Raw genomic sequence first — 23702 nt, 5'->3', positions numbered from 1 at the left:
AACAGGAAACTGAGTGGGCACAAGGACAGGAAACTGAGTGGGCACAAGAACAGGAAACTGAGTGGGCCCCAGGACAGGAAAATGAGTGGGCACACGGACAGGAAAGTGAGTGGGCACAAGGACAGGAAAGTGAGTGGGCACAACGACAGGAAACTGAGTGGAAACAAGGACAGGAAACTAAGTGGACACAAGGATAGGACACCTATTGGGCACAAAGACAGGAAACTGAGTGGGCACAAGGACAGGAAACTGAATGGGCACAAGAGCAGGAAACTGAGAGGGCACAAGGACAGGAAACTGAGAGGGCAGAAGGACAGGGAACTGCGTGGACAGCATGACAGGAAGCTGAGTGGGCACAAGGACCGGAAACTGAGTGGGCACAAGGACAGGAAACTGAGAGGGCATAAGGACAGGAAACTGAGAGGGCACAAGGACAGGAAACTGAGAGGGCAGAAGGACAGGGAACTGAGTGGGCAAAAGGACAGGAAGCTGAGTGGGCACAAGGACCGGACACTGAGTGGGCACAAGGACAGGAAACTGAGTGGGCACAAGGACAGGAAACTGAGTGGACACAAGGACAGGAAACTGAGTGGACACAAGGACAGGAAACTGAGTGGGCACAAGGACAGGGAACTGAGTGGACACAGGGACAGGAAACTGAGTGGGCAAAAGGACAGGAAACTGAGTGGACACAAGGACAGGAAACTGAGTGGACACAAGGACAGGAAGCTGAGTGGACACAAGGACAGGAAACTGAGTGGGCACAAGGACAGGAAACTGAGTGGGCACAAGGACAGGAAACTGAGTGGGCACAAGGAGAGAAAACTGAGTGGACACAAGGACAGGAAACTGAGTGAGCACAAGGACAGGAAACTGAGTGGGCACAAGGACAGGAGACTGAGTGAGTACAAGGACAGGAAACTGAGTGGGCACAAGGACAGGAAACAGAGGACACAAGGACAGGAAACTGAGAGGACACAAGGACAGGAAACTGAGAGGGCAGAAGGACAGGGAACTGAGTGGGCAAAAGGACAGGAAGCTGAGTGGGCACAAGGACCGGAAACTGAGTGGGCAAAAGGACAGGAAACTGAGTGGACACAAGGACAGGAAACTGAGAGGACACAAGGACAGGAAACTGAGAGGGCACAAGGAAAGGAAACTGAATGGGCACAAGGACAGGAAACTGAGTGGGCACAAGTACAGGAAACTGAGTGGACACAAGGACAGGAAACTGAGTGGGCACAAGGACAGGAAACTGAGCGGACATAAGGACAGGAAACTGAGTGGGCACAAGGACAGGAAACTGAGTGGGCAAAAGGACAGGAAATTGAGTGGACACAAGGACAGGAAACTGAGCAGGCAAAAGGACAGGAAACTGAGTGGGCACAAGGACAGGAAACTGATTGGGCACAAGGACAGGAAACTGAGTGGGCACAAGGACAGGAAACTGAGTGGGCACAAGGACAGGAAACTGAGTGGGCACAAGGACAGGAAACTGAGTGGGCACACGGACAGGAAACTGTGTGGACACAAGGACAGGAAACTGAGTGGACACAAGGACAGGAAACTGAGTGGGCACAAGGACAGGAAACTGAGAGGGCACAAGGACAGGAAACTGAGTGGACACAAGGACAGGAAAGTGAGAGAGCACAAGGTCAGGGAACTGAGTGGGCAAAAGGACAGGAAACTGAGTGGGCACAAGGACAGGAAACTGAGTGTGCACAAGGACAGGAAACTGAGTGGCAAAAGGACAGGAAACTGAGTGGGCACAAGGACAGGAAACTGAGCGGACACAAGGACAGGAAACTGAGTGGGCACAAGGACAGGAAACTGAGTGGACACAATGACAGGAAACTGAGTGGACACAAGGACAGGACACCTATTGGGCACAAGGACAGGAAACAGAGTGGACACAAGCACAGGAAACTGAGTGAACACAAGCACAGGAAACTGAGTGAACACAAGCACAGGAAACTGAGTGGGCCCCAGGACAGGAAACTGAGTGGGCACACGGACAGGAAACTGAGTGGGCACAAGGACAGGAAAGTGAGTGGGCACAAGGACAGGAAAGTGAGTGGGCACAAGGACAGGAAACTGAGTGGAAACAAGGACAGGAAACTAAGTGGACACAAGGACAGGACACCTATTGGGCACAAGGACAGGAAACTGAGTGGGCACAAGGACAGGAAACTGAGTGGGCACAAGAACAGGAAACTGAGAGAGCACAAGGACAGGAAACTGAGAGGGCAGAAGTACAGGGAACTGAGTGGACAGCATGACAGGAAACTGAGTGGGCATAAGGGCAGGAAACTGAGTCGGAACAAGAACAGGAAACTGAGAGGGCACAAGGACTGGACACCTATTCGGCACAAGGACAGGAAACTGAGAGGGCAAAAGGACAGGAAACTGAGTCGGTACAAGAACAGGAAACTGAGAGGGCACAAGGACAGGAAACTGAGTGGGCACAAGGATCGGAAACAGTGGGCAAAAGGACAGGAAACTGAGTGGGCACAAGGACAGGAAATTGAGTGGACACAAGGACAGGAAATTGCGTGGACACAAGGACAGGAAACTGAGTGGGCAAAAGGACAGGAAACTGAGTGGGCACAAGGACAGGAAACTGAGTGGGCACAAGGACAGGAAACTGAGTGGGCACAAGGACAGGAAACTGAGTGGGAACAAGAACAGGAAACTGAGTGGGCACAAGGACAGGAAACTGAGTGGGCACACGGACAGGAAACTGTGTGGACACAAGGACAGGAAACTGAGTGGACACAAGGACAGGAAACTGAGTGGGCGCAAGGACAGGTAACTGAGAGCGCACAAGGACAGGAAACTGAGTGGACACAAGGACAGGAAACTGAGAGAGCACAAGGACAGGGGACTGAGTGGGCAAAGGACAGGAAACTGAGTGGGCACAAGGACAGGAAACTGAGTGGCAAAAGGACAGGAAACTGAGTGGACACAAGGACAGGACACATATTGGGCACAAGGACAGGAAACAGAGTGGAAACAAGCACAGGAAACTGAGTGAACACAAGCACAGGAAACTGAGTGAACACAAGCACAGGAAACTGAGTGGGCCCCAGGACAGGAAACTGAGTGGGCACACGGACAGGAAAGTGAGTGGGCACAAGGACAGGAAAGTGAGTGGGCACAAGGACAGGAAACTGAGTGGGCACAAGGACAGGAAACTAAGTGGACACAAGGACAGGACACCTATTGGGCACAAGGACAGGAAACTGAGTGGGCACAAGGACAGGAAACTGAGTGGGCACAGGAACAGGAAACTGAGTGGGCCCCAGGACAGGAAACTGAGTGGGCACACGGACAGGAAAGTGAGTGGGCACAAGGACAGGAAAGTGAGTGGGCACAACGACAGGAAACTGAGTGGAAACAAGGACAGGAAACTAAGTGGACACAAGGACAGGACACCTATTGGGCACAAGGACAGGAAACTGAGTGGGCACAAGGACATGAAACTGAGTGGGCACAAGAACAGGAAACTGAGAGGGCACAAGGACAGGAAAATGAGAGGGCAGAAGGACAGGGAACTGAGTGGACAGCATGACAGGAAGCTGAGTGGGCACAAGGACCGGAAACTGAGTGGGCACAAGGACAGGAAACTGAGAGGGCATAAGGACAGGAAACTGAGAGGGCACAAGGACAGGAAACTGAGAGGGCAGAAGGACAGGGAACTAAGTGGGCAAAAGGACAGGAAGCTGAGTGGGCACAAGGACCGGAAACTGAGTGGGCACAAGGACAGGAAACTGAGTGGACACAAGGACAGGAAACTGAGTGGGCACAAGGACAGGGAACTGAGTGGACACAAGGGCAGGAAACTGAGCGGGCAAAAGGACAGGAAACTGAGTGGACACAAGGACAGGAAACTGAGTGGACACCAGGACAGGAAGCTGAGTGGACACAAGGACAGGAAACTGAGTGGGCACAAGGACAGGAAACTGAGTGGACACAAGGACAGGAAACTGAGTGGGCACAAGGACAGGAAACTGAGTGGGCACAAGGAGAGAAAACTGAGTGGACACAAGGACAGGAAACTGAGTGAGCACAAGGACAGGAAACTGAGTGGGCACAAGGACAGGAGACTGAGTGAGTACAAGGACAGGAAACTGAGTGGGCACAAGGACAGGAAACTGAGAGGACACAAGGACAGGAAACTGAGAGGACACAAGGACAGGAAACTGAGAGGGCAGAAGGACAGGGAACTGAGTGGGCAAAAGGACAGGAAGCTGAGTGGGCACAAGGACCGGAAACCGAGTGGACACAAGGACAGGAAACTGAGTGGACACAAGGACAGGAAACTGAGTGGGCACAAGGACAGGGAACTGAGTGGACACAAGGACAGGAAACTGAGTGGACAAAAGGACAGGAAACTGAGTGGACACAAGGACAGGAAACTGAGTGGACACAAGGACAGGAAGCTGAGTGGGCACAAGGACAGGAAACTGAGTGGGCACAAGGACAGGAAACTGAGTGGGCACAAGGACAGGAAACTGAGTGGGCACAAGGACAGGAAACTGAGTGGGCACAAGGACAGGAAACTGAGTGGGCACAAGGACAGGAAACTGAGTGGGCACACGGAGAGGAAACTGTGTGGACACAAGGACAGGATACTGAGTGGACACAAGGACAGGAAACTGAGTGGGCACAAGGACAGGAAACTGAGAGGGCACAAGGACAGGAAACTGAGTGGACACAAGGACAGGAAACTGAGAGAGCACAAGGACAGGGAACTGAGTGGGCAAAAGGACAGGAAACTGAGTGGGCACAAGGACAGGAAACTGAGTGTGCACAAGGACAGGAAACTGAGTGGCAAAAGGACAGGAAACTGAGTGGGCACAAGGACAGGAAACTGAGCGGACACAAGGACAGGAAACTGAGTGGACACAAGGACAGGAAACTGAGTGGGCACAAGGACAGGAAACTGAGTGGACACAATGACAGGAAACTGAGTGGACACAAGGACAGGACACCTATTGGGCACAAGGACAGGAAACAGAGTGGACACAAGCATAGGAAACTGAGTGAACACAAGCACAGGAAACTGAGTGAACACAAGCACAGGAAACTGAGTGGGCCCCAGGACAGTAAACTGAGTGGGCACACGGACAGGAAACTGAGTGGGCACAAGGACAGGAAAGTGAGTGGGGACAAGGACAGGAAAGTGAGTGGGCACAAGGACAGGAAACTGAGTGGAAACAAGGACAGGAAACTAAGTGGACACAAGGACAGGACACCTGTTGGGCACAAGGATAGGAAACTGAGTGGGCACAAGGACAGGAAACTGAGTGGGCACAAGAACAGGAAAGTGAGAGGGCACAAGGACAGGAAACTGAGAGGGCAGAAGTACAGGGAACTGAGTGGACAGCATGACAGGAAACTGAGTGGGCAAAAGGGCAGGAAACTGAGTGGGCACAAGGACAGGAAACTGAGTCGGAACAAGAACAGGAAACTGAGAGGGCACAAGGACTGGACACCTATTGGGCACAAGGACAGGAAACTGAGTGGGCACAAGGACAGGAAACTGAGAGGGCACAAGGACAGGAAACTGAGTCGGTACAAGAACAGGAAACTGAGAGGGCACAAGGACAGGAAACTGAGTGGGCACAAGGATAGGAAACAGTGGGCAAAAGGACAGGAAACTGAGTGGGCACAAGGACAGGAAACTCAGTGGGCACAAGGCCAGGAAACTGAGAGGGCACAAGGACAGGAAACTGAGAGGGCACAAGAACAGGAAACTGAATGGGCACAAGCACAGGAAACTGATTGAGCACAAGGACAGGAAACTGAGTGGACACAAGGACATGAAACTGAGGGCACAAGGACAGGGAACTGAGTGGGCAAAAGGACAGGAAACTGAGTGGGCACAAGGACAGGAAACTGAGAGGGCACAAGGACAGGAAACTGAGTAGACACAAGGACAGGAAATTGAGTGGACACAAGGATAGGAAACTGAGAGGGCACAAGGACAGGGAACTGAGTCGGCAAAAGGACAGGAAACTGAGTGGGCACAAGGACAGGAAACTGAGTGGATACAAGGACAGGACATTGAGTGGGCACAAGGAAAGGAAACTGAGTGGACACAAGGACAGGACACCTTTTGGGCACAAGGACAGGAAACTGAGTGGACACAAGGACAGGACACCTTTTGGGCACAAGGACCGGAAACTGAGTGGACACAAGCATAGGAAACTGAGTGAACACAAGCACAGTAAACTGAGTGGGCACCATGATAGGAAACTGAGTGGGCACACGGACAGGAAACTGAGTAGGCACAAGGACAGGAAACTGACTGGGAACAAGGACAGGAAACTGAGAGGGCACAAGGACAGGAAACTGAGAGGGCAGTAGGACAGGGAAGTGAGTGGGCAAAAGGACAGGAAACTGAGTGGGCACAAGGACAGGAAACTGAGTTGGCACAAGGACAGGAAACTGAGTGGACACAATGACAGGAAACTGAGTGGGCAAAAGGACAGGGAACTGAGTGGACACAAGGACAGGAAACTGAGTGTGCAAAAGGACAGGAAACTGAGTGGACACAAGGACAGGAAACTGAGTGGGCACAAGGACAGGAAACTGAGAGGACACAAGGACAGGAAACTGAGAGGACACAAGGACAGGAAACTGAGTGGGCACAAGTACAGGAAACTGAGTGGACACAAGGACAGGAAACTGAGTGGGCACAAGGACAGGAAACTGTGCGGACATAAGGACAGGAATCTGAGTGGGCACAAGGACAGGAAACTGAGAGGGCACAAGGACAGGAAACTGAGAGGGCAGCAGGACAGGGAAGTGAGTGGGCAAAAGGACAGGAAACTGAGTGGGCACAAGGACAGGAAACTGAGTGGGCAAAAGGACAGGGAACTGAGTGGACACAAGGACAGGAAACTGAGTGTGCAAAAGGACAGGAAACTGAGTGGACACAAGGACAGGAAACTGAGTGGACACAAGGACTGGAGACTGAGTGCACACAAGGACAGGGAACTGAGTGGGCACAAGGACAGGAAACTGAGTGGACACAAGGACAGGAAACTGAGTGGACACAAGGACAGGAAACTGAGTGGACACAAGGACAGGAAACTGAGTGGGCACAAGGACAGGAAACTGAGTGGACACAAGGACAGGAAACTGAGTGGACACAAGGACAGGAAACTGAGTGAGCACAAGGACAGGAAACTGAGTGGGCACAAGGACAGGAGACTGAGTGAGTACAAGGACAGGAAACTGAGTGGGCACAAGGACAGGAAACTGAGAGGGCACAAGGACAGGAAACTGAGAGGGCACAAGGACAGGAAAGTGAGCGGACACAAGGACAGGAAACTGAGTGGACACAAGGACAGGGAACTGAGTGGACACAAGGACAGGAAACTGAGAGGGCACAAGGGCAGGAAACTGAGTGGACACAAGGATAGGAAACTGAGAGGGCACAAGGACAGGAAACTGAGTGGGCATAAGGACAGGAAACTGAGTGAGCGCAAGGACAGGAAACTGTGTGGGCAAAAGGACAGGAAACTGAGTGGGCACAAGGACAGGACACCTATTGGGCACAAGGACAGGAACTGAGTGGATACAAGCACAGGAAACTGAGTGGACATAAGGACAGGAAACTGAGTGAGCACAAGGACAGGAAACTGAGTATGCACAAGGACAGGAAACTGAGAGGGCACAAGGAGAGGGAACTGAGTGGGCAAAAGGACAAGAAACTGAGTCGGCAGAAGGACAGGAAACTGAGAGGGCACAAGAACAGGAAACTGAGTGGGCACAAGCACGGGAAACTGAGTGAGCACAAGGACAGGAAACTGAGTGGACACAAGGACATGAAACAGAGAGCGCACAAGGACAGGGAACTGAGTGGGCAAAATGACAGGAAACTGAGTGGGCTCAAGGACAGGAAACTGAGTAGTCACAAGGACAGGAAATTGAGTGGACACAAGGATAGGAAACTGAGAGGGCACAAGGACAGGGAACTGAGTAGGCAAAAGGACAGGAAACTGAGTGGGCACAAGGACAGGAAACTGAGTGGATACAAGGACAGGAAATTGAGTGGGCACAAGGAAAGGAAACTGAGTGGACACAAGGACAGGACACCTTTTGGGCACAAGGACAGGAAACTGAGTGGACACAGGCATAGGAAACTGTGTGAGCACAAGCACAGGAAAGTGAGTGAACACAAGCACAGTAAACTGAGTGGGCACCATGATAGGAAACTGAGTGGGCACACGGACAGGAAACTGACTGGGAACAAGGACAGGAAACTGAGAGGGCACAAGGACAGGAAACGGAGTTGGCACAAGGACAGGAAACTGAGAGGGCACAAGGACAGTAAACTGAGTGGGCACAAGGGCAGGAAACTGAGTTGGCAGAAGGACAGGGAACTGTGTGGACACAAGGACAGGAAATTGAGTGGGCACAAGGACAGGGAACTGAGTGGACACAAGGACTGGAAACTGAGTGGGCAAAAGGACAGGAAACTGAGTGGACACAAGCACAGGAAACTGAGTGGAGACAAGGACAGGAAACTGAGTGGACACAAGGACTGGTGACTGAGTGGACACAAGGACAGGGAACTGAGTGAGCACAAGGACAGGAAACTGAGTGGACACAAGGACAGGAAACTGAGTGGGCACAAGGACAGGAAACTGAGTGGACACAAGGACAGGAAACTGAGTGGGCACAAGGAAAGGAATCTGAGTGGGCACAAGGAGAGAAAACTGAGTGGACACAAGGACAGGAAACTGAGTGAGCACAAGGACAGGAAACTGAGTGGGCACAAGGACAGGAGACTGAGTGAGTACAAGGACAGGAAACTGAGTGGGCACAAGGACAGGAAACTGAGAGGACACAAGGACAGGAAACTGAGAGGACACAAGGACAGGAAACTGAGAGGGCACAAGCACAGGAAACTGAATGGGCACAAGGACAGGAAACTGAGTGGGCACAAGGACAGGAAACTGTGCGGACATAAGGACAGGAAACTGAGTGGGCACAAGGACAGGAAACTGAGTGGGCACAAGGACTGGAAATTGAGTGGACACAACGACAGGAAACTGAGTGGGCAAAAGGACAGGAAACTGAGTGGGCACAAGGACAGGAAACTGAGTGGGCACAAGGACAGGAAACTGAGTGGGCACAAGGACAGGAAACTGAGTGGGCACAAGGACAGGAAACTGAGTGGGCACAAGGACAGGAAACTGAGTGGGCACACGGACAGGAAACTGTGTGGACACAAGGACAGGAAACTGAGTGGACACAAGGACAGGAAACTGAGTGGGCACAAGGACAGGAAACTGAGAGGGCACAAGGAGAGGAAACTGAGTGGACACAAGGACAGGAAACTGAGAGAGCACAAGGACAGGGAACTGAGTGGGCAAAAGGACAGGAAAATGAGTGGGCACAAGGACAGGAAACTGAGTGGGCGCACGGACAGGAAACTGTGTGGCACACGGACAGGAAACTGAGTGGGCACAAGGAGAGGAAACTGAGTGGACACAAGGACAGGAAACTGAGTGGATACAAGGACAAGAAACTGAGTGGGCACAAGGACAGGAAACTGAGTGGACACAAGGACAGGAAACTGAGTGGACACAAGGACAGGAAACTGAGTGGACACAAGGACAGGACACCTATTGGGCACAAGGACGGGAAACAGAGTGGACACAAGCACAGGAAACTGAGTGGGCACAAGAACAGGAAACTGAGAGGGCAGAAGGACAGGAAACTGAGAGGGCAGAAGGACATGGAACTGAGTGGACAGCATGACAGGAAACTGAGTGGGCAAAAGGACAGGAAACTGAGTGGGCACAAGGACAGGAAACTGAGTCGGAACAAGAACAGGAAACTGAGAGGGCACAAGGACTGGACACCTATTGGGCACAAGGACAGGAAACTGAGAGGGCACAAGGACAGGAAACTGAGTGGGCACAAGGGTAGGAAACAGTGGGCAAAAGGACAGGAAACTGAGTGGGCACAAGGGCAGGAAACTCAGTGGGCACAAGGCCAGGAAACTGAGTGGACACAAGGACAGGAAACTGAGTGGGCACAAGGACAGGAAACTGAGTGTGCACAAGGACAGGAAACTGAGTGTACACAAGGACAGGAAATTGAGTGGGCACAAGGACAGGAAACTGAATGGGCACAAGGGCAGGAAACTGAGTGGACACAAGGACAGTAAACTGAGAGGGCACAAGGACAGGAAACTGAGCGGACACAAGGACAGGAAACTGAGTGGACACAAGCACAGGAAACTGAGTGGACATAAGGACAGGAAACTGAGTGAGCACAAGGACAGGAAACTGAGAGGGCACAAGGACAGGAAACTGAGAGGGCAGAAGGACAGGGAACTGAGTGGGCAAAAGGACAGGAAGCTGAGTGGGCACAAGGAGAGGAAACTGAATGGACACAAGGACAGGAAACTGAGTGGGCACAAGGACAGGAAACTGAGTGGACACAAGGACAGGAAACTGAGTGGACACAAGGACAGGAAACTGAGTGGACACAAGGACAGGACACATATTGGGCACAAGGACAGGAAACAGAGTGGACACAAGCACAGGAAACTGAGTGAACACAAGCACAGAAAACTGAGTGGGCCCCAGGACAGGAAACTGAGTGGGCACACGGACAGGAAACTGAGTGGGCACAAGGACAGGAAAGTGAGTGGGCACAAGGACAGGAAACTGAGTGGAAACAAGGACAGGAAACTGAGAGGGCACAAGGACAGGAAACTGAGAGGGCAGAAGGACAGGGAACTGAGTGGACAGCATGACAGGAAGCTGAGTGGACAAAAGGACAGGAAACTGAGTGGGCACAAGGATAGGAAACAGTGGGCAAAAGGACAGGAAACTGAGTGGGCACAAGGACAGGAGACTGAGAGGGCACAAGAACAGGAAACTGAATGGGCACAAGCACAGGAAACTGAGTGAGCACAAGGACAGGAAACTGAGTGGACACAAGGACAGGAAACTGAGAGGGCACAAGGACAGGGAACTGAGTGGGCACAAGGACAGGAAACTGAGTGGGCACAAGGACAGGAAACTGAGTAGGCACAAGGACAGGAAATTGAGTGGACACAAGGATAGGAAACTGAGAGGGCACAAGGACAGGGAACTGAGTAGGCAAAAGGACAGGAAACTGAGTGGGCACAAGGACAGGAAACTGAGTGGATACAAGGACAGGAAATTGAGTGGGCACAAGGACAGGAAACTGAGTGGACACAAGCATAGGAAACTGAGTGGGCAAAAGGACAGGAAACTGAGTGTACACAAGCACAGGAAACTGAGTGGGCACCATGATAGGAAACTGAGTGGGCACACGGGCAGGAAACTGAGTAGGCACAAGGACAGGAAACTGAGAGGGCACAAGGACAGGAAACTGAGTGGGAACAAGGACAGGAAACTGAGAGGGCACAAGGACAGGGAACTGAGTGGGCAAAAGGACAGGAAACTGAGTGGACACAAGGAGAGGAAACTGAGTGGGAACAAGGACAGGAAACTGAGTGGGAACAAGGACAGGAAACTGAGAGGGCACAAGGACAGGAAACTGAGAGGGCAGTAGGACAGGGAACTGAGTGGGCAAAAGGACAGGAAACTGAGTGGGAACAAGGACAGGAAACTGAGAGGGCACAAGGACAGGAAACTGAGAGGGCAGTAGGACAGGGAACTGAGTGGGCAAAAGGACAGGAAACTGAGTGGGCACAAGGACAGGAAACTGAGTGGGAACAAGGACAGGGAACTGAGTGGACACAAGGACAGGAAACTGAGAGGGCACAAGGACTGGAGACTGAGAGGGCAGTAGGACAGGGAACTGAGTGGGCAAAAGGACAGGAAACTGAGTGGGAACAAGGACAGGAAACTGAGTGGGAACAAGGACAGGAAACTGAGTGGGCAAAAGGACAGGAAACTGAGAGGGCAGTAGGACAGGGAACTGAGTGGGCAAAAGGACAGGAAACTGAGTGGGAACAAGGACAGGAAACTGAGTGGGAACAAGGACAGGAAACTGAGTGGGCAAAAGGACAGGAAACTGAGTGGGAACAAGGACAGGAAACTGAGAGGGCACAAGGACAGGAAACTGAGAGGGCACAAGGACAGGAAACTGAGAGGGCAGTAGGACAGGGAACTGAGTGGGCAAAAGGACAGGAAACTGAGTGGGAACAAGGACAGGAAACTGAGTGGGAACAAGGACAGGAAACTGAGTGGGCAAAAGGACAGGAAACTGAGTGGGAACAAGGACAGGAAACTGAGAGGGCACAAGGACAGGAAACTGAGAGGGCAGTAGGACAGGGAACTGAGTGGGCAAAAGGACAGGAAACTGAGTGGGAACAAGGACAGGAAACTGAGAGGGCACAAGGACAGGAAACTGAGAGGGCAGTAGGACAGGGAACTGAGTGGGCAAAAGGACAGGACACTGAGTGGGCACAAGGACAGGAAACTGAGTCGGCACAAGGACAGGAAACTGAGAGGGCACAAGGAGAGGAAACTGAGTGGGCACAACGACAGGAAACTGAGAGGGCACAAGGACAGGAAACTGAGAGGGCAGAAGGAGAGGGAACTGAGTGGGCAAAAGCACAGGAAGCTGAGTGGGCACAAGGACCGGAAACTGATTGGGCACAAGGACAGGAAACTGAGTGGACACAAGGACAGGAAACTGAGTGGACACAAGGACAGGAAACTGAGTGGACACAAGGACAGGAAACTGAGTGGGCACAAGGACAGGGAACTGAGTGGACACAAGGACAGGAAACTGAGTGGGCAAAAGGACAGGAAACTGAGTGGACACAAGGACAGGAAACTGAGTGGACACAAGGACTGGAGACTGAGTGGACACAAGGACAGGGAACTGAGTGGGCACAAGGACAGGAAACTGAGCGGACTCAAGGACAGGAAACTGAGTGGGCACAAGGACAGGAAACTGAGTGGACACAAGGACAGGAAACTGAGTGGGGACAAGGACAGGAAACTGAGGGGGTCAAGGAGAGGAAACTGAGTGGGCACAAGGACAGGAAACTGAGTGGGCACAAGGACAGGAAACTCAGTGGACACAAGGACAGGAAACTGAGTGGGCACAAGGACAGGAAACTGAGTGGACACAAGGACAGGAAACTGAGTGGGCACAAGGACAGGGAACTGAGTGGACACAAGGACAGGAAACTGAGTGGGCAAAAGGACAGGAAACTGAGTGGACACAAGGACAGGAAACTGAGTGGACACAAGGACTGGAGACTGAGTGGACACAAGGACAGGAACCTGAGTGGACACAAGGACAGGAAACTGAGTGGGCACAAGGACAGGAACCTGAGTGGACACAAGGACAGGAAACTGAGTGGGGACAAGGACAGGAAACTGAGGGGGTCAAGGAGAGGAAACTGAGTGGGCACAAGGACAGGAAACTCAGTGGACACAAGGACAGGAAACTGAGTGGGCACAAGGACAGGAAATTGAGTGGACATAAGGACAGGAAACTGAGTGGGCACAAGGACAGGAAACTGAGGGGACACCAGGACAGGAAACTGAGTGGACACAGGATAGGAAACTGAGTGGGCACAAGGATAGGAAACTGAGTGGGCACAAGAACAGGAAACTGAGAGGGCACAAGAACAGGAAACTGAGTGGGCACAAGGATAGGACACTGAGTGGACACGAGGAGAGGAAACTGAGTGGACACAAGGACAGGAAACTGAGTGGGCACAAGAACAGGAAACTGAGAGGGCACAAGGACAGGAAACTGAGTGGGCAGATGGACAGGAAACTGAGTGGGCACAAGGACAGGGAACTGAGTGGGCACAATGACAGGAAACTGAGTGGGCACAAGGACAGGAAACTGAGTGGGCACAAGTGGGGGACGGAGTCTGGTGGAGGAGGTGGGGGACGGAGTCTGCTGGGGGTGAGGGGGAGTGTCGGAGACGGAGTCTGGTGGGTGGAGGGGGGAGTGTGGGAGATCGAGTCTGGTGGGGGGAGGGCGGAGTGTGGGAGATGGAGTCTGGTGGGGGGAGGGGGAGTGTGGGATATCGAGTCTGGTGGGGGGAGAGGGGAGTGTGGGAGACGGAGTCTGATGGGGGAGGGGCAAATGTAGGAGACGGAGTCTGGGGGTGGAGGCGGGGGATGGAGTCTGGTGGGGGGAGGGCGAGTGTGGGAGACGGGATCTGGTGGGGGGAGGGGGAGTGTGAGAGACGGAGTCTGGGGGGGATGTGTGGGAGACGGAGTCTGGTGGATGAGGTGGGAGACGGAGTCTGGTCGGGGGGAGGGCGAGTGTGGCAGACGGAGTCTGGTGGGAGCGGGCGGGTGTGGGAGGCGGAGTCTGGTGGGAGAGGGGGGAGTGCGGGAGATGGAGTCTGGTGTGGGGAGGGTGGAGTTTGGCAGACGGAGTCTGCTGGGGGGTGGGTGGAGTGCGGGAGACGGAGTCTGGTGGGTGGAGCTGGGGTACGGAGTCTGGTGGGCGAGGGGGAGTGTGGGAGACGGAGTCTGGTGGGGGAGAGGTGAGTTTGGGAGATGGAGTCTGGTGGGGGGAGGGGGGAGTGTGGGAGATGGAGTCTGGTGGAGGAGGTGGGGGGACGGAGTCTGGTGGGGGGAGGGGAAGTGTGGGAGACGGGGTCTGGTGGGGGGAAGGAGAATGTGTGAGACGGCGTCTAGTGGGGGAGGGGCAAGTGTAGGAGACGGAGTCTGGTGGGGGGACGGGGGAGTGTGTGAGACGGAGTCTGGTGGGGGGAGAGGGAGTGTGGGAGACGGAGTCTGATGGGGGAGGGGCAAGTGTAGGAGACGGAGTCTGGTAGGGGGATGGGGGAGTGTGTGAGACGGAGTCTGGTGGGGGGAGTGTGGGAGACGGAGTCTGGTCGGGGGGAGGGGGAGTGTGGGAGACGGAGTCTTGGGGGGGAGGTGGGGGACGGAGTCTGAAGGGGGGGAGGGGGAAGGGGGAGCGTGGAAGACGGAGTCTGGTGGAGGGAGGGAAAGTTTTGGAGATGGAGTCTGAGGGGGGAGGGGTACTGCAGGGGACGGAGTCTGGTGGGGTGAGGGGGAGTGTGTGAGACGGAGTCTGGTGGGGGGAGGGGGAGTGTGGGAGACGGAGTCTAGTGGGGGAGGGGCAAGTGTAGGAGACGGAGTCTGGTGGGGGAGGGGCAAGTTTGGGAGACGGAGTCTGGTGGGGGGACAGGGGAGTGTGGGAGATGGAGTCTGGTGTAGGAGGTGGGGGACGGAATCTGGTGGGGGGAGGGGGAGTGTGGGAGACGGAGTCTGGTGGGGGGAAGAGGGAGTGTCGGAGACGGAGTCTGGTGGGGGGAGGGTGGAGTGTGGGAGACGGAGTCTGGTGGGCGAGAGGGAGTGTGTGAGACGGAGTCTTGGGGGTGAGGTGGGGGACGGAGTCTGAAGGGTGAGGGGGAGTGTGGAAGGCGGAGTCTGGTGGGGAGGGGGGAATGTGGGCGACGGAGTCTGGTGGGGGAGGGGCGAGTGTAGGAGACGGAGTCTGGTGGGGGGACGGGGGAGTGTGTGAGACGGAGTCTGGTGGGGGGAGGGGGAGTGTGGGAGACGGGGAATGGTGGGGGGAGGGGGAGTGTGGGAGACGGGGTCTGGTGGAGGGAGGGGGAGTGTGGGAGACGGAGTCTGGTGGGGGAGGGGCAAGTGTAGGAGACGGAGTCTGGTGGGGGAGGGGGGAGTGTGGGAGACGGAGTCTGGTGGGGGAGGGGTAGTGTGTGAGATGGAGTCTGGTGGGGGGGAGGAGGAGTGTGGGAGACGGAGTCTGGTCGGGGAAGGGGGAGTGTGGGAGACGGTGTCTAGTGGGGGAGGGGCAAGTGTGGGAGACGGAGTCTGGTCGGGGAGGGGCAAGTGTAGGAGGCGGAGTCAGCTGGGGGGAGGGTGGAGTGTGGGAGACGGAGTCTGGTGGGGGGACGGGGGAGTGTGGGAGATGGAGTCTGGTGGGGGGAGGGGAGCGTGTGGGAGACGGAGTCTTGCGGGGGGAGGGGGAGTGTGGGAGGTGGAGTCTGGTGGGGGGAGGGGGTGTGTGGGAGACGGAGTCTCGTGGAGGAGGTGGGGGACGGAGTCTGGTGGGGGGAGGGGGAGTGTGGGAGACGGAGTCTGGTCGGGGAGGGGGGAGTGTGGGAGACGGTGTCTAGTGGGGGAGGGGCAAGTGTAGGAGACGGAGTCTGGTGGGGGAGGGGCAAGTGTGGGAGACAGAGTCTGGTGGGGGAGTGTTGAGTGTGGGAGACGGAGTCTGGTGGGGGGAGGGGGACGGAATCTGGTGGGGGAGGGTGGAGTGTGGGAGACGGAGTCTGCGGGGGAGGTGGGAGATGGAGTCTGGTGGGGGGAGGGGGGAGTGTGGGAGACGGAGTCTGGGGGGTAGTGTGGGAGATGGAGTCTGGTGGAGGAGGTGGGAGACAGAGTCTGGTGGGGGGAGGGCGAGTGTGGGAGACAGAGTCTGTGGGGGAGTGTGGGAGACGGAGTCTGTGGGGGAGTGTGGGAGACGGAGTCTGGTGGGGGGAGGGTGGACGTTGGGAGATGGGAGTCCGGTGTGGGGAGGTGGCAGACGGAGTCTGGTGGGTGGGGCTGGGGGACGGAGTCTGGTGGGGGGAGCGTGGAGTGTGGGAGACGGAGTCTGGTGGGGGGGGAGGGTGTGGGAGACGAAGTCTGATGGGGGGAGGGGGGAGTGCGGGAGACCGAGTCTGGGGGGGGAGGTGGGAGACGGAGTCCGGTGGAGGGAGGGGGAGTGTGGGAGACGGAGTCTGGTGGGGGGAGGGTGGACGTTGGGAGACGGGAGTCCGGTGTGGGGAGGTGGCAGACGGAGTCTGGTGGGTGGGGCTGGGGGACGGAGTCTGGTGGGGGGAGCGTGGAGTGTGGGAGACGGAGTCTGGTGGGGGGGGGAGGGTGTGGGAGACGAAGTCTGATGGGGGGAGGGGGGAGTGCGGGAGACGGAGTCTGATGGGGGGAGGGGGGAGTGTGGGAGACCGAGTCTGGGGGGGGAGGTGGGAGACGGAGTCCGGTGGAGGGAGGGGGAGTGTGGGAGACGGATTCCGGTGGAGGGAGGGGGAGTGTGGGAGACGGAGTCTGGTCGGGGCAGAGTAAGGAGTGTGGGAAATGGAGTCTGGTGGGGGGAGAGGGGAGAGTGGGAGACGGTGTCTGGTGGGGTGAGGATGGAGTGTTGGAGAAGGAGTCTGGTGGGGGAGTGGGGAGTGTTGGGGACGGGGTCTGGTGGGTGGAGTGGGATTGTGGGATACGGAGTCTGGTGGGGGGAGTGGGAGTGTGGGTAACACATCTCCCTGGAGCGTCCATCCATTGCTGTGATCCCCGGCCTCTCCCATCTGCCAGTGTCAGGGCCACCAACTATTGGCAGATAAATAAATCTCGCCTGTCGCCACATACATTGACGGTGTCACCAACCAGTGTGCCCCGACACCCACCTTGGGATGGTAGGCCCGTGGATTTTCAGGCACCTGGTGCTTTTTGTGGTTTCTGTTCCCATCTCCATGCAAAGCACATTGATATTGTTTCAGTGTCTGGGGACGCCAGTCCTGCTATGGATCGGCGTGACTGGGTGTAAGTCTCTGCACTAAAAAACGGTCAGCTGCAAGTGCCCATCCCAGAGTTAGGCTCTAAATAGTGTTGATTGAAGTACAATTGCTTACCTGCATCAGGTTCAAATTCACCTCACCAGTCTGCCGGTTGTCACACGACTTGAATGATCCTGTTTTTCAAAAAAAGAGCCACAATAAATACTACAGGACATATCACACTACCCAATTCTGTAACTTCCATGGTCTCAATGATTTTTTCATAAAACGACAGAATGTTGTCTTTTCATTTAATGATAGATAGCTGCTGCATAGTTGGCTTGAAACGTTAGCACCAGTAAAATAAGCTTATCTGCTCCCTTGGATATAAATCCCTGACCCCACACACCCCACTCTTGGTCTCTCTGCTACTGAACCCTAACCTGGGGCCCTCCTGCTAGTTTGAGTGGAATCAGTGCTTAGACCGGTCACTGGTAGAGCTCAAAACATTGATGAGGACAGAAACAGATATGATGGGATTGATTCCTCTCCACCCAACCTGGGCACAATATGGACAGAGGACACCCAAATGACATTCTGCTTGACCTGAACCTGCCTGTATTTCTGGGTTGAGATCATTTGCATCGACCCAGAAATCCCCCCACTTAGTTGAAGTCCTAATTAGTCATTGTAGTGGCGCTTCGTAATTTCCAAACATGCAGCCACTGAGCTTTGAGGCTTTTAACAACGAGTAGACGCATGTCGAAATATAACGTTCCAAAATGTAACTTTGTCTTTAAACTGTTTACTGTAACACGTTACAAACAGAATTACAAAGCAAAACACATTTAAACGAACACGGTCAAAAACTGTATTGCTCCAGCCATCAAAGCCTTTACCTTCTCTCTAGCCTCGTGGAGCTTGAACTGTAAAATGGCTGGATACCATGTGACAAGCTTAAGGACTGTACCATTGTAGCAAGAATAAAGGGGGTATCTCAGACTATACTACTGGAACAAGAAAATAGGGGGTTTCTCAATACAATAAGTCAGTCAGGTAAATTAACTGTATTATACTATTTAGAAACATAGAAGATAGGAGCAGGAGTAGGCCATTCGGCCCTTCGAGCCTGCTCCGCCATTCAACGAGATCATGGCTGATCATCCAAACCCTAACACCCGGTCCCTACACCGACAGCCATCCCACCCAAGCCCTATCCCCGTAACCCCGTAACCCCACGTATTTAATCCCCCCTAACACTAAGGGTCAATTTTTATCATGGCCAATCAACCTAACCCGCACATCTTTGGACCGTGGGAGGAAACCGGAGCACCCGGAGGAAACCCACGCAAACACGGGGAGAATGTGCAAACTCCACACAGACAGCCAATATTTTAAAGTATTTTCTTTCTTAAACTTTCATGACTCTTACATTCCGGCCCCTAATTGACTAGGCACATGAAGCATATCAATTACTCAAACATTCTTAAAAGCCATAAACTGATGAGTTCAACATATTTACAATATAAATGCCCACTTTTTTTTTGTTCAGGAACCTTTCACGCTGCTTCTTGTAGCAGGCAGAGCTTTGTGATCGGTCTTTCCAGGGTCGTGTAACCATCTGCAAACAATGCATTCAGAGAGTATTTTTCTTATTACAGAATTAGCTCCTGGAATCCAGTATCTTTGTCTTAGCTTCGCAAGCACGTGGTTCCTCCCACTGTGTCCAATACTCTGGTGTATATGCTGAAGAATGAGAGTAGCAACCCGGAGGTCCTTAGAAAGGATAGCAGGATGCTTGGCCTCCTCTGGCATAGCAGATTTGTTTAGTCGCCCTCCCACCCTCAGTACTCCATCTTGGAGTGTAGGGTCCAGCTTGTAGATATGACTACCTTTCTTGATTATTTCGCTGTAAAGCTTCGATTTCTTCTGGATATCTTTGTCTTTGACTGAAGCAAACTATCTCCATCTCAGCCTTGGCCAAATCCTCCACGGTCAATGAATTCTTACCCAATGTGGTCTTGTGCTGGTGCATATATTGCTGTAGAAGCATTCTCTGCTTATCAGGGTTACTTTCAGACTGATGGATAGTGGCTCGATATTCTTTTCTCTTACTGCTCAGGTGTAGCAGCAACTCTTTCAACCTTAGAAACCATGCAACTGCTTTCCTCAACTGGTGCCATCCTGAGAAATGGCTAACAAGCTTGTTCACTGTGTCAAAGTTCTCTTTCGTAGTTATGAGATTTGCTGTGACTGATCTCTTGACTTCGACGTCGTCTTCAGCAATCTGACTTGGCATATCTGGTCTTTCTGGCCATGATCTCTCTGTTTCCAGCAGATAGCTTGGGCCTTGTATCCAAGTTTCACTCCTCATGAAATTTTCAGCCTTCAATCCCCGTGAGGTTTGATCTGCTGGGTTTAATGAGGTGTTTACATACCTCCATTGAGATGGTTGTGTAGCTTCTCTAATGGATGAGATTCTGTTTGCTACGAAGGTCTTGAAGCGTATCTTCTCATTCTCTATATACTTCAGCACCGTTGTGCTATCCATCCAGAAGACAGATTCTTCTAATGGGAGCTGTAACTCTTTCCACATCACCTGGTCAACTTTAACTGCAACAACCGCTGCCATCAACTCCAGTCTCGGGATGGTGACCTACTTCAGCGGAGCCACCCTGGATGTCCCCATGAGGAAGGCACAATGTTTCTGGCCCTGTTGATTTGTCAGCAAGAGGTAAGTAGCCATGCCATAGCCGTCCTCACTGGCGTCCGATAAATGATGTAGTTGAGCCGTCTTTGTAACTCCAAAACTCACAGGCTTGATGCATCTACTGACGTTGAAGCTAGAAAGTTGTTGCAAATCTGTCAACCATCTGAGCCATCTCTGAGCTTAACCTTTTGGGATATCTTCATCCCATCCTCTCTTGTCTCTACACAGCTCTCGTAGGATCAGCTTCACCGGCAGAATGAGTGGTGCCAGGAATCCAAGAGGGTCGTAGATAGAACTGACCACGGAGAGAATCCCTCGTCTTGTGGATGGTCTTTCGTTCACCATTATTCTGAAGTTGAACGTGTCTGACTCAATGCACCATTGTACACCAAGAGCTCTCTCGATAGGAAGGACATCGTGGCTCAGGTCCAGATCTTTGACTTCAGTGGCTCTTTCCTTTTCTGGGATAGAAGCTAGAACTGCTCTGCCGTTGCTTATCCACTTAGTCAGATGGAATCCTCCATTCAAACACAGAGTTCTAAGGTCTCTTGACAGTGCAATGTCATCGTCTTCTGTTGACACGGACTTCAGACAGTCACCGACGTAAAAGTTTCTGAAGATTGTCTCCACAGCCTCTGATGGTGCTTTGCCTTTGCCATCTTCTGCAGTTTTTCTGAGAGCGTAGCTTGCACAACTGGGAGATGATGTGGCTCCGAACAAGTGTACAGCCATTCTACATTCCACCATAGCTTGACTAACATCGCCATCTGGCCACCAAAGGAATCGCAGAAGATCAGGATCTTCATCAGGGACTCTGACTTGGTAGTACATTGATTCTATATCTGCCATCATGGCAACGAGCTCTTGTCTAAACCTAGTCAAGACGCCAATGAGGGTATTAGTAAGATCAGGACCTTGAAGCAGCTGGTCATTCAGTGAAGTTTCTCTGAATGAGGCGGCGCAGTCAAACACTACACGGATCTTTTTCTTCTTTGGGTGATACACACCGTGATGAGGAATGTACCAGACCCTTCCATCGTCTCTGTTCAACTGTTCCTCAGGCACTTTTACAGCATAGCTTTTCGCTATGATGTTTCTCATGAAGCCTTTGTAGTCTTTGTGAAAGTCAGGGTTCTTGTTCAGCTTTCTCTTTAGACTGATGGCGCGCTGCTCTGCTATGCAGCGATTGTTCGGCATCTTCGCGGTCTGTCTTCTCAGTGGCAAACCAATTTGATAGTGGCCATCAATGAACTGTGTAGACCTTGTCATCAAATCCATGAACTGATGGTCTTCTTGTGACATCTCTGTCTTTTCCTCACAGCTGCGTTCTGAAAAGTCTGCGTTGAACTGCTGTATCAACAGCTCTTCAATGCTTGCGATAGAGATACGATTAACTGTTACATTTTGTCGTTGCTCCTTGTTCGACTTGTTGCCATCATCTCTCCTTACCAGTCCATTGACTACCCATCCAAGGGCTGTCCTGACTGCATAGGGTCCATCATCCTTGCTGTTTATCACCTGCCATGGCTCCATAGTTTTGTAGGCATTGGTTCCAATTAATAGGCCAATTTCTGCTTCAATATATGGGAGACGCACCTTTTCCAGGTAAGGCCATCTCTCCACATCCTTTTGCAGGGCTAAGTTCCCTATTTTAACAGGAACCTCCCTCTGTGTGAAAACATTAGGCAGGTCTATGAAGTCCTTCTCTTCAAGTCCACACACTTCTAAGTCTGACAGGATATAACTTTGCATTGACTTCTCATGACCCATGGTGCGTAATAGGATTTCTGTTCTTCTGCCTCTAACGTTCAGCTGTCGCATAAGTGATTCTGTGCAGAATGTTGCTGAACTACCTGGATCCATGAAGGCGTAAGTCTCCACAAACTTCTCACTCCTCTTAGACTTGATCTTTACAGGTACGATGGCAAGAATACAATCACTGTCACCGGCCCCAGTGAATCCACAAGTCTCTGGTTCTAGCGACACCAGAGCACTTGAAACAACCTTCTCGTCGGTATTGTTTTCTTCACTCTTCTTAGAGACTTGTTCTTCTTTGCGGATATGCAGCAGACTGGTTTCCGAGTGCACTCTCTGCATTTTGTTCTTTGCTTACAGTTTCTACTCAGGTGCCCCTGAGAGAGACATCCAAAACATAGGCCATTGTACTTCAGAAATTCGATTCTGTCTTTATGTGGCTGTGCTTTGATGTCACTGCAGAAATCCAATGTATGATTCTTCTGGCAGAATAAACATGGCTTCTGAAAGGCATTAGCAGGCATCACTGTGCTGCTCTTTTTGGGAGATGAGTTCTGAGACTTTTCTTCCCCAGCCTGAGTGACGATAGTTGCAAAGCTGCTTCCCCTGGAACCACCTTTCCCGAGAGTCTTTGATTCAGCAGGCTTGGCTTTCACTCTTCCATCAGTAGTCGGGCTGACATCCTGGATGTTTCCAAACAATGGGTCCCTAGCAATTTTAGCCTGTTTGTCTATGAAATTCACTAAGTCTGCAAACCTGGCTCTACTTTTCCGTCTCTCCATTATCTCAAAGGCTGTTCTTCTCCATTGTTCTCTCATCCTGTAAGGAAGCTTAGAGATGATGATTCTCATAGTCATAGGATTGTCCATCTCTTCCATGAATTCAACATCCTCCATGGTGTTGCGACATCCTATGAGAAAAAGAACATATGTGTTCAGTGCCTCCCCATCCTCCGATCGGATCTGTGGCCACTTGGTAGCCTTTTCAATATATGCAGTGGCTATCTTCAGCTCATTACCATAGTGCTCCTGCAGCAACTTCCTGGCTTCGATGTATCCCCGGTCCAGTCTCATGCGTTCACAGCTTCTGACCAGGTCTTGTGGTTTACCACTGGTGTACTGTCCCAGGTAGTACAGCTTATCACTGCTGCTCTCTGTTTTGGAGTCAATGGCTTGTTCGAAGGATCTGATGAAGGGCTTATACTTGAGTGGGTCGCCTTGGAACATTGGTATGTCTCTTTGAGGGAGTCGAAACAGATTCTGTTGTTTTACAAGCATCTCTGTAATTTCGTTCTGACATTGCATCACTCGGTATAGGCTTGTCCCTGTGTCTTCAGGCCTCCGGTGGTCATCCGCAGGGCCTAGTCTAGACCGTCTGACGTCTGGGGTAGCATCACATGCTCCTGTTAGTGGAGAGGCCTCTCTTCCACGCTGTAATGCCAGGAGATGGCCTTCAGACTTTCTTTTAACTCTTGAAGGTGCCCTGGATCCAACTCTGTGCGACAACATTGACTGGCAGTATTCGTTCATGCCATCCTGTGAGCCTTCATAATCTTCATACACACTCAACCTGGCATCTGAGACCGCAATAGCTGTTTTTAGCTCCAGCTGTTCTTTCTTTGCCTGCACTTGGGCCTGTTGGGCCTGCAGTTGGGCCTGCAGTTGGGCCTCTTCCCGTTCAAGAGCTTGCTTCTCCACTAAAGATGCTGCGTGCGCCATCAACGCTGCCCGTTCAACCTCCTCTCTCATG

At 52.6% G+C, this 23702-nt stretch overlaps 1 protein-coding gene across 1 annotated transcript in view; it reads right to left on the bottom strand.

Annotated features, from left to right (window-relative positions):
• Window positions 1–23702, bottom strand: part of capn9 (calpain 9) — a 536943-nt gene that overhangs the window by 216112 nt on the left and 297129 nt on the right. Inside the window, exon 19 of the mRNA XM_085996768.1 lies at window positions 17624–17682. Coding sequence (XP_085852894.1) covers window positions 17624–17682 — 59 coding nt within the window. The remainder of the gene's footprint in view (window positions 1–17623; window positions 17683–23702) is intronic.

The sequence above is a fragment of the Somniosus microcephalus genome, chromosome 9 (assembly GCF_052327205.1).
Source record: "Somniosus microcephalus isolate GS21.2 chromosome 9, FLI_Smic_1.0, whole genome shotgun sequence".
NCBI classification, from domain to species: Eukaryota; Metazoa; Chordata; class Chondrichthyes; order Squaliformes; family Somniosidae; genus Somniosus; species Somniosus microcephalus.
This window is presented reverse-complemented; position numbering and strand designations above follow the sequence as displayed.